Here is an 11857-nt window from a genome sequence, read left to right as displayed (position 1 = left end):
ATATATGCATTTTGTCTTAATTTCAACTAATTATAGATGGAATAATTAAGTTAGATTTTCATATGGTTTCCCTTCATTTCCTCAAACTTAAAATGTCGTTTTCGTGTATCGATGTGATCGAACTTTGATGTCGTAAATCGGAAGATACTGCTCTCTTCGGACAAGCTGGGTCCAAAGACGAACCTAAATGGGCTTATAGATTAGAACCAGAGTAAAATGGAACACCTGAAAACTACATTCACAACGCATAGTTACTTAAAAAAATAAATAAATAAATAAAGCCTGACTGAAGGTTTTACGACCAACAGAGATTTTTCTCGTCACTTCGCTCAATGCCTTACGGTTACAATTCGCTCGACAAAATGTCTACTCCCAATTATTTCGCCGACGCAGCTTCAGAGAAGGACTCGGTAAGCCTCTTCATTTATTTTATTTTTTTTAACCGCTCAGTGTTTGATTGTCGATGTAGAGCTCATAATTTTTTTATTGGGGATTTTGACTTTCTAAGGGCAACGAGTATTTTAAGCAAAAGAAGTTCAACGAAGCCATTGATTGTTACTCGAGAAGCATCGCTTTGTCTCCCACTTCCGTCGCCTATGCCAACCGAGCAATGGCGTATCTCAAGCTTCGAAGGCAAGTTTCAAGTTCAAGTTTAATCATATTAATATGTATGTATTGATGTATGTGTTGTGTTGATTAGGTACCAAGAGGCTGAGGAGGATTGCACGGAGGCGTTGAACATGGACGACCGGTACATCAAAGCGTATTCGCGGCGAGCCACAGCTAGGAAAGAGCTTGGGAAACTCAGAGAATGTGTTGAGGGTTTGTGATTTGATATGATATGAGTTTACTTGGACTTTTTTTTTTTTTTTTTGGTTTTCAATTGATTCTTTAAATGTTACTTTGATATTGATTTTTGGAGTGTGGTTGAAGTGCAGATGCGGAGTTTGCCTTGCGGTTGGAGCCTCAGAACGAAGAGATCAAGAAGCAATACACCGAGGCCAAATCTCTGTGCGAGAAAGTAAGTTAACGTAGATTTTATAACTTGGAGTGTAGTGTGTGAAAAAAATAATAAATAAAAAAATTCGGGATTGTTGCGTGATGCGTTGTTGCTCATCTTTGATTAAATTTCACGGGCATTTGAGATGTGATTTGAGTTCCTAACTCTTTGCCATTTGATTCGGTTCGACTAACATGTATGATAAGAAAACAATAATGCTTGTTCTTCACTTTGTTTTTTTTTTTTTTAAACAATTCACTTTGTATAATAGTAGTCTATATATATCTATATGTATGGAATTGTCATTTTGCCCATCCATTTTTCATCAGCTAGTCCTTAAGAAGACCTCGGTAGCTCTGGAAAATACCGTAGAGAAAATGAAGAAGAAAACAGAAAAGACAAACACCTCATTGAATGCTCATTCAATCCAGCCCATCGAAAGTGGTACTCGCGAGACAAAAGCCCCTACAAATCAAACTATTACCAAGGTATGTAAGTATATAAACTGTTATCGTGTATTGCGTGCTTCTGTATATAAACTATTGCTGTCTGTTGAGTGCTTCTTCACATTGCAAAGGCCGGTTTATTATAATTTCATATCTTGTTTGTGTATGGGCAGATAACACACGTTGCCAAAAAGCAAGATGCGATTGTGTCACTACAAGAGCTCTCCGCTCGAGCCGCTTCCTTAGCCACGAAAGGGACCACAAAAAATGTTTCGACGCCAAATTCAGCTTATGAGTTCGAGACTTCTTGGCGCGGACTCTCTGGTGATCTCGCTTCACAAGCTGCTCTCTTAAAGGTATCGCCGAAATTTGTTTTAGACTGTTTCGTGTGTGTTAAGTCGTAGACGCACTCAGCTTGTGTTCTATCACAATCACGAGAAGCCCTTCCTTTTTTTGTCCAAAACGCCAAACCAAATGGAAGGAAAGAAAAACATATGCTCATTGTGGTGGTAACGATCATCACTAGTTCCTGTCATTTCGTTGCTAGGCTATATCTCCTGGAGATTTACCTCGGATATTCAAGAATGCTCTAACGGTGCCGATTCTGGTTGACATTGTCAAGTGCATCAGTACCTTTTCTAGGTTTGTTATGTGTATTATTGGGCAAATACTTTTCTGTCTCAAAGCCTGATATAGTTTAGTTACTCATGGTTCCATCTGGATTGGCAGTGAAGAAATCGATTTAGCTGTAAGCTTTCTGGAGAATTTAACAAAGGTCCCGAGGTTTGACATCCTTGTCATGTGTATCACAGCCTCAGACAAAGAAGGTAATGCTTTTTCCTTAGCATTGATATTCTTCATCTGTGAACAAATATCACTGAGAATACCAACTCACCATTTTGATAATATTGCTAATTGATGAGCGCAATGGTCGTTTAACGAACAAATATAAACCCCTGATGTCTTTAAACCAATATAGTTTGATGGCAGGAAGACTATCCCACAAGAGGAATTCTTTAATAATCGAAGTGAAAACAGATTTATGAAACCATAAAATAATGGGAAAGTGACAAACATTTTTCGTGGACTGAGGCCAAAATCCATGTTTTTCCTTCCATTTTTTAAAAAAACTTAAACGTATAGCAGGACTTTATCAAATTGATAAAAAAAAATACATCTTACAAACAATGTTTTTATATTATAAATTCTTAGCATTGAGAAATTCATAACTCAACCATGAAACCATGTGAATCTGATCATGTCGATGTTGTGGACAGGTGAACCACTTGTTCACTAAATCTAGTTGTTCCATTATAGGTTTTTGGGCTTTAGGTAGCTAATAAAATATGAAAAACAGGAAATGTATGAATCAATTTGATAAATTTAGGGCAATACGTTTGTCTTTGAACACGTTTGGACAAAAATGAATTCTGATATAACCCATAGTATGTTATTTTCCCTATAATAAAATTAACGGAAATATAGAGATTATTCGACGGCAGAAATCCTAGATCACTCGAAATAATTGGGCATAACCATGCTGGTTTTGCTCAGAGCCATGCGACATTGGCATGAAAAACACACACAACACACAAAATAATCCTAATGGGACCAAATAAACAGAAGGCTGAAATAGGATAGACATGCGATGGTAGACAACTCTCAAATCTGCCTCGCATTGCAAATTAACCCTTTAGTTGCGTTTTTAAGAGACTTTTCCGGATTTTTACCGTAACTTTTGGCAGATATTGTCAAGATATGGAATGAGACGTTTTGCAACGGGGCAACTCCAATAGAGTACTCTGAGGCGCTAGATAACTTGAGCTCCAAGTATTGCATCAAGTGATGCCAATTGTGTGGGAAATCATCTGACTACCAAGTTTCTATGTAAAGCAATTTGGTAAAATATCTAGGTCTGGTTCTCTCTATTTTCTTTATATAAGACATTTTATTAAAAGACAGTTAGTTAGTTTACTTATTCATTTATTATTATTATTATTATTTTTTAAAACTAAAATTTGAAAATATCACCTTCAAACACACAAGGGATATTTGCATGAGAATCACTATTGACACTGAAATTGCACCTAAGTCACCCGCCTATTTTGTGTTGCAAATTTGTTCTTTGTGATTATCTTGGTAAAAGTGCGTCTTTTGCAACACAATATAGGCGGGGGATTTTGGTGCAATTTCAGTTTCAGTTGGTGACTCTCATTCAAATATCCACTATGTCAGTAGCCCAATAGCTTACCTATTTTATTTTAGATTAAATATATTATAGAAAGAATTTGTTAGAACTAGCCAATCTCTTAACTTCTTTTAAAATTCTAACCAAAATTTCATTTTATTAATATAATAACCTATCATGCCGAAGTAAATTAAATTATCTAAAACAGTTAATTTAATTTACTTCGACTTGGTGAGCTATTTCCTTAGTAAAATAAAAATTTGACTATTTTTTAAAGTGAAAATAGCCTTCAATAACCGTTTTTCGTAATGTTTTTTAATAGTAGCCGTTGAACCATTTATTTTTTATAAATAATTGTTTTAATTTCTGAAGTGTCCATTTTGCACTTAATAACTGTTAACCAGGTTTCAATAATTGTTGATCAGATTACAATATTACAATATACCAATATTTTGAACTAGATGTCAATATCTGTCAACTAGATTTCAATGGCTGTTAATAAGATTTCATAACCTGTTAAGTAGATTCCAATAACAATTGACCATATTTGGAACATAATGATATTTTTGTCCGAGAAAAAATAAAAATACGATTACTGCCAATATGTTTTAAAACCATGAGTGAGATATGAGAAGTGACTTACTAGTAAAAATTAGTTATGTAATTTTCTCAAATAGATTTCACTTATATTGATAAATAAAAGGATGCTATCAAGCATGCCTATAATCCAACACATCATAATGCTCTTTGATCATAATGTTGTACTAAACAAATTTAATTTATTTATAAAATTTAAATTTCCCTCCTTTTGAAGGGGTTAAAAATCTGGTAATCAGGTTCCCAGTTGATGAAAAAATATGATAGATTAGATTCACTATCTATTTTATTAAGTATTCAGAAAATTACTTGAGTTTAATTTTCTTTTCAAAATAAGAAAATTACATGTTTAGTTAACATTTTACGTGTGAATTGCTTATAATTTAAAAGTATAAAAAATTAAGAAAATAATCAATTTAAACGTTTGATATTGCTAAATAACTAAAGTTCGGTAAATTTTAAGTAAATAACCGTAAATAATGACGTGGCCTAATATATGAAAGTGGCTATTTATCTAAGATTTACGTCTGTAAATACATGAAAATAGTTATTTACTTGAAATTTACTAAACGTCAGCTATTTAGTAATATCAAATGTTTAAACTGGCTATTTTCCTAATATGGACCCTTAAAAGTAAATATATACAAAATACAATTCAAACTAAGTCGTTACAATTTAGCAATTACTTTTGATGTTTTAAAACAAAGGAGTTTTCCAATTTTAAAATTTAACTACGATATTGTTTTATGTATTTATTGATCTAATAGGATACTTTCCAAATTTCTTAGGAGAAAATCCAACAAAAGGAGTACAAGGAATATATCCACTCTTATTCATTCTTTTGTACGAAGTGGAAATAATGATTATCAATCGATTAAGAGTTGAGAAATGTAATAATAATGAGCATATTATAAGCCAATTTCTCAGGTCATTAGAGAATTTTGCAGATGCAATTTATTAGTACTTTTATTCTGTGGCCCTGTAGGATTGAGTTATGCAAATATCCATATATTGATGTTTTGTCGCTTTCTAAAGTATTATTCGATAGAGAGGTGGCTGTAAATATAATTTGTAGTGCGCCTCAGGCGCATGAAATGGGAGGGTTTTTTTTATTTTTTATTTTTTTTATGTAACTACCGGTCTACCTCATTGTCCCTAATCATTGTTTAAGTAGTGTCCCTAATCAGTGTTTAAGGGGAATCAAATTGTAGAGTAACAAGTTCTCAAGAATCACCATTACCACTAGACCAAGGAAGTTGATATTTGAAACGTTATTAACCATTACTCCAATCGAATTGAGAGTTCACTGTTTCTTTGCAAATAAAAAGGGTAAAAGCACAGGAAGGGAATTGAAGCTGGTTAATAGTGTATTATTAGTCCTGCTAAAATTATTTTTGGGGCTCCACCATTGTTATGAATCTATTCCACAGCGAAATAAACTGAATTTAAAATATAGTTTTCTTTTGAGGTTGTCTAATTATTTGTCAACAGTGCAAAGTTGATCATCTCCATCTTGTGAACTCACTGTGTTCGGCTTCAACTGGTGATTAGACTCGTTGACAAGAAGATGCATTGTTTCAAACGAAACATTAAAAATGTTAGTCTTACACTCTTACTCTTTAATATATGTCTTATAGACAAGCCTGAACTAGTAATGTAGATACTCATGAATGCAAACACTTTCCAACAAATTACTTGTTTTTGCTTCTTGTCCTTTTTCAAGTTCATCATGCATAGTCCTCTCCTAATCGCTGTACCACCCTGGAAAGGCCTTCAAAATCAAATTATGCCAAGTTTTTTTTTTTCTTCTTCTCGTTCTTCTGTCATTCCCTTTTTTTTTTTTTTTTGGCAGATTAGTCCCTATTGTTTAGTCATTATCAAGTGAGGGTCCAAGGTTTTAAAGGCATCAGCTATTTGCTTACCCCACTGTACATTTATTTAATGTTCCACACTTCAACCAATCAAGTTTTTTATATATCCATATATAGAAATTTCATCTGATTATTTATTTATTTTTATTTTTTAATAACTCAAACTACAAGCCATCAATACTTTTGATTCAACGCAAAATACAAAGAGAATCCTCGCTTATATCCCGAATTATTCCACATGGCTAACATGTAGTCCCTCATTCTTATCAATGCACTGATTTTGTCAACACATTCACCAATATTACATTTGATACTTATTATATTATCCCAATAATGAAAATTCCTTTAAGGTATATATTGAGGAATCAATCTCTCTCTCTCTCTATCTATATATATATATATATATACATATATATATATATATATAGTTACAGTGTCTGTATTATTGTGTGCATGCATTTGTAACAAGATAAATTCCTTAATTGATGGTAGGCGTTATTTTTCAAGGATCCAAAATTTAATATTTCACAAATATCAAGAGACCTTTATAAATTCTTCTTATTTAGTTCCCGTCTCTTTTCAACGTGACATTCCTAATTCACGAGCTCAAAAATATTTAACTTGTTTATAAATTATTGGTTTGAATTTTAGATGTTAGTTTATTTTATAGGTTTGATTTATTAACATTAATTATTTTAAATACTTGATAAGACAAAATATATTAAAATATATAAAAAAAAGGGTAGCTGCGTGCCACTCGCGGGCGAAATTGAGAACGGCTCGAGGGCCTTCCCGGGCATCGAACAGTAAGCTCAAAACTGTATGGACAAGCGGAATCCGATCGTTTAATTGAAACAAAACATTGCGATGGTCTATGCATAGAGTTAGACATAGCTTATGTAAATTACGTACGATAAAGTTTTAGTCGAATTATCTAAAATTTAAATAAATAGCTCAAATAAAAGTAAGAAAAGTAAGACGCATGAGTCATATTATGGAGAATTATGTATAAACTAGGTTATTTCTTTGATATGTGAAGAATTTTGCTATAATTATAATTAAGAGTAATTATGTTTCTATTTCATACAGTTTCTCTTATGAAATAACTACAAGTGATGTAATGAAAAATAAAATAAATATTGAGAGTTTGAGCATAAATAAGAGATAAAAGTGAATATATATACACAAAATATTTCCATTGAAATTAGAATAGAGTTCAGTTTAAAGCAATAGTGTAAAAATAAAATTTTCCGTTGGATATTGTTTTAGCAAGTTGGCAATCATTAAAACCAACTGATTATCTAACTTTTCCAATGGGGACTGCTAGTTTTCAGTGTTACTAGGACTAAATATTCACTAACACTTTTGTAAATCCATTCTCCATTTTAAGTTATTTATTTATTATCTATAATTCAAATAATCTAATTTCATTTTTAGTAAGTTAAATCGGGTTCACAATATGCCCTTTCATCATTTGAACTGAATGTGTAAAAAAAAAAAAAAAAAAAAACTCATTCGAACTGAAAGTCTGAAACCCATTTGTGACTTTTAAACCATTTTAAAAGCAAAGGATTAAAATATAGATAAATGACGTAGAAAAAACATTGCTAGTAGTACTACTACTACCAGCGAGTGATATTTTATGGGTTAGGTGCACAAGATGATTATATATAGAAATATATTTTGCTTCAAATAATTCGATTTTGCACATTGCAGAAATAGCCGTGAAGATATACCAAAATGTGCAAAAGTATACCTCAGGTCAAAGTAAATAAGATAGCTTTAAGATAGGTCACTATGACCACCCACATTAATGGGAGACTAACTTCAACGTCAATGAAGGCAATTAGACTTGGCAAGTGTATAAAATACCATCAATTTGAGACATTAAGGGGATTAGCCTAATCTTGTGTTTCACGTTAAACTCAGTCACAGATAAGCATAAAGATTTCTCAAGATTTTGTGGTCCTCCTATTATACGATTTGCCTTTGAGCATTGCACATTGAGGCTTTTGAAGAGGCCATAGTTTTTAAAGAGTGAAAAAGAGAGCCAGTGTTTTGTAAATGAGGAGTCATAAATATCTGAAAGCAAAGCTTAACTAATCACTTTTTTTTTTCTTTGGATCCTAACTTCTTCAACAAGAATTTCTTTTGTTTGACACTTTTATTTGTATTCTAGGATACTTCACAAGGTTTGAAAAAGGTTATATTTATTTATTTTACAAGGCTTGAAAAGGTTAATGTAGCTGTAATTGCAAGCAAGCCAGACAGATCCTTTTGATATTTTCTATGAAAAAAAAAGATTGATTCGTTTGAATACGATTTTTTTTTCTTTTAACGCTACTTACCGCTCCAAGTCTTTAATTTTTTTTTTTAGATTAAAGACAAGCAAAGTAAGGCTAAGCCGTTCAAAGTATTATGATCAAACACGAACGTTCGGTTGGAATATAAATTAGACTGAATGATAATTTTGATTGTGTACAAAACAAAATGTACTTCAACCGGAATTCTGATCCACCGGAACAAATGATGCCTGGAATAAAAATGGTTTAGGGGCTAAAATAAAATCTTAGATAATGAACAAGAAGTTATTGAAAAATGTATCGTTAAAACTCCCATAAGCAGTGGTAACTAGCTAGTTTAGCGGTTATCTCACACATAGCTCGTCTGAGAGGTCCTGAGTTCAGGCTCATGGCTGTAGAAATTCATGCCCTTTTAAGAATTATCATAAATCATGTAATCTTTGTCAATAATGTCACTTGCGCTTGCACTTCTAATATATTATGTAATTTTGGTCAATAGTGACACTTCTAAAATAAAAAAAAATAAAAAAACCTCCCATAAGCAAACTCAAATGAATAAATCTTAGTAGAGAAAAAGTGCCTATAAATCTTATTTATCACTATTCAAATTTACCAAAAAGCCTAAAAAAAACACTAATTGTTAAGGTGTACATTTGACAAGTCAAATCAAGATCATCACTAGGTCGATGTTGACAAATCTCTCTTTACCTCGTTATATTTGAAGAATCCAATTTGAAAAGGATTGGACCTTGTTCGTTGGATAAAGGATGGTCAAGAGGACTTCTGTGGAGCCGAGCTCAATGAGGCCATTCTCGGAGAAAGTGTAGAAATCATGTTCGTAAAGGGCTTTGCCATTGACGAATGAATGAGGCCAAGATCTTGCTGGTGTTCGCCATCGATTATGGCATGTAGGCGGTGCTGGAGGGACTCTTCGTTTTATTAATGAAGACGTACGTATTTTCTACTTGATTGTAGTTGTAATTCATGTTGTGATTCAATGACTTGAAAATAAATCTGTTGTTTTTTTTTACAATCTTTAATTCTACTTAAGTTTTTATGATTGATTTCTCATCCCAACATCTCTGATGCTCGCTCTCTCAGGTCATATCCCCGTGTCCAACACCCCCACCACCACGTCGTGTTCTGACACCCTTGTCAACAACGTGCCTCCCACGGCGCGTGAAGGCCTAGGAACATCTACCTTCTCTTTTAATGGTGATAAGTTCTAAAAGATAGCAAGGAGAGAAGTGAGATAAATATTTGTTATTTTTCAATTTAATGAATGTATAAAGAACATTTATGAATTCCATGGTATAAATTCATTATATTTGCTAAACGCATGGTACAAATGCAATGTTTCTGAAAGGGGGATATATGACCACGTTAGACTCGGTGTGTTAAAATTTGAGTCTAATTATTTAATTAATTAAAAATAGCTCAAATTAAGATAAAGTGAGGTTAACTATTTTATTATTATTATAATCATTTATTTATAATTTTAATCAATGGTAGTCATTCGACTATTTAGTATAATTTTTATTTATGAAAATCAAAGGCTGAACGTGACATTCCACTTAAATTCATAATATATATATGTGTATATATATATATATATATATATATATATATATATATATATATATATATATATATGGTGTGGGGTTCCATCTAAAACCAAGTTTGGTAATTAGAGGAGTAACACACAAGCCTTATAAAGAGCCCAGGATCGTAATACCCAGTCGATGTGAGACTATCCTTGATACACCCATTCACGCGCACAGGCACGGGCACACATCGGCACAGGCACTGGAAGCGTGAAGTATATGCCCGATCAGGTAGCCCACAACCGAAAATGGACCCCGCTCTGATACCATCTTAAAGGTGTAGGGTTCCATCTAAAACCAAGCTTGATAATTAGATGAGTAACCCACAAGCCTTATAAAGAGCCCATGATCGTAATACCCAGTCGATGTCAGACTATCCTTTATATACATATATATATATATATATATATCATTTTTCCTATTTTCATAACAAATAAATAGATGATGATATAGAGCAAGGACCTAAGAAGGTTCTTTATCATATAAGTCCTTATATATATGTCTTTATCAACTAATAGACCATTCTTGATATTTTATTAAATATTAGATCTATAATATGAAATTTCTCTTTCACTTTGTAGACCAAATTACTGGCAAAATAAGAAGATATTAGTCTCGTCATGGGAATTCTATTTAAAATTGGACTTTTGTTACATTTTTAAAACAAAAATACCCCATAAATAATTTTCATATAAGAAAATATTGAATTTCATTGCAAATAGTAGCAAATCATCACAAACCATCTCAAATATTGAATTTAATTGCAAATAAATTGGAATTTTTGCAATATCGACTAAAAAATTCGTTGTTGCTTAAAAATTTAATTTTGCGCCTGTTCGTCGGGGATCGTCGCTAGAATGAGAACTGAGAGAATTAGAGCGACAAAAAAACATAAGAATATTGTTTGGAGGGGTATTTTTTTCCTAAAAAATAATATAAGTGTAGGTTTAAATTTGTGTTAGATATTTTGTTTTGTCATAGCGTAACTGTTTTATTAATTCATCTTGACATTGCTTTAAATGAAATATTACGTGCTCATAAGTATAACGAAAAAATACTATATTAACTTAACTGATTATTTAAAAAACAAAATAATTAGATTTACCTCCTAGTTTAATATAAAATATTAAAGTAACAAAATAAACCAAGTCAGTTTAAGTTCAAATTTCAAAATAAAGTGAGGCTGCAAAAAGTTCAAATTAAAGGCAAACAGTTTTTCCTAAAAGTTGAAAGGTATTAACATAAGTTATAGGTGCAGCTTTTTAAGAGCTCGACAAATATATGTTTGATAAGTTTGACCATAAAATTATAATACATTAATTTTAAAACACAAAAATTTGTCTAAGGCCAATGATAGTACTATTTGTTTCTTTGATCGATATGCCTTTAATCAAGACCATACATTACATAAAAATCACACTTAGAAAATGTACAATTAGCTAAAATTGTAGCGAAACTGATTGCAAAATTGGAGAAGTCTACGGTCTTTTCAACACCAAGAAACTGCTCAAAGAGCGAAAATAAACCAAAGGTCAATCGGTGATATTTCAAAACCATAATTATTAGTATGATTAAATATCAAGTATTAACTATTAAGAAATACGGATAAACTTCCATAATAACAGTAGTAATAATCAGGTAATAAAAACCCCATTTAAAATTTAATGCAACTTTCATATTAAGTAAAGTTGGTCATAGTTTTGGTCTCAAATCTGACGCAAACCCAATTCTCAGTTTCTCACATACACTTTTTCCAGGGAAGAGAGAAAAACACTGACACTAGTCACGTGCTCCTTTAACGTGTCTTAAACCACGCGCCTCTCTCTCTGTTTAATTTCAACTTTCAAG

At 32.1% G+C, this 11857-nt stretch overlaps 1 protein-coding gene across 2 annotated transcripts; it reads left to right on the top strand.

Annotated features, from left to right (window-relative positions):
* The first annotated feature begins 238 nt into the window (after positions 1–238).
* On the top strand, positions 239–5308 carry TPR5 (Tetratricopeptide repeat (TPR)-like superfamily protein). 2 transcript variants are annotated; one of them, XR_016301968.1, is made up of 10 exons: positions 239–410; positions 509–633; positions 701–822; positions 939–1021; positions 1330–1488; positions 1620–1802; positions 1994–2088; positions 2176–2273; positions 3192–3359; positions 5020–5308. XR_016301968.1 is itself a non-coding variant. In XM_089629797.1 (9 exons), the coding sequence occupies exons 1-9, from the start codon at positions 333–335 to the stop codon at positions 3290–3292; spliced, it is 1044 nt and encodes a 347-aa protein (XP_089485923.1). In that variant the 5' UTR covers positions 239–332; the 3' UTR covers positions 3293–3432. The 2 variants fall into 2 exon arrangements, 1 of the variants encoding a protein (XP_089485923.1); XM_089629797.1 differs by lacking the exon at positions 5020–5308 and having other exon boundaries at positions 3192–3432.
* Positions 5309–11857: the final 6549 nt, after the last annotated feature.

This window comes from Urtica dioica, chromosome 11 (genome assembly GCF_054948205.1).
Source record: "Urtica dioica subsp. dioica isolate 48M chromosome 11, U.dioica_male_clone48M_v1_H2, whole genome shotgun sequence".
Taxonomy (NCBI): Eukaryota; Viridiplantae; Streptophyta; class Magnoliopsida; order Rosales; family Urticaceae; genus Urtica; species Urtica dioica.
The sequence above is the reverse complement of the archived record's forward strand: the minus strand, read 5'-3'. Positions and strand labels throughout refer to the sequence as shown.

Bases quoted from the DNA above. Each gene is read 5' to 3' on its own strand.
- TPR5 (XM_089629797.1), top strand. From the start codon at position 333: ATGCCTTACGGTTACAATTCGCTCGACAAAATGTCTACTCCCAATTAT. The intron at 1,489-1,619 runs GTATGTAAGTAT...GTGTATGGGCAG, and splicing joins CAAATCAAACTATTACCAAG to ATAACACACGTTGCCAAAAA. The intron at 1,803-1,993 runs GTATCGCCGAAA...TTTCGTTGCTAG, and splicing joins CACAAGCTGCTCTCTTAAAG to GCTATATCTCCTGGAGATTT.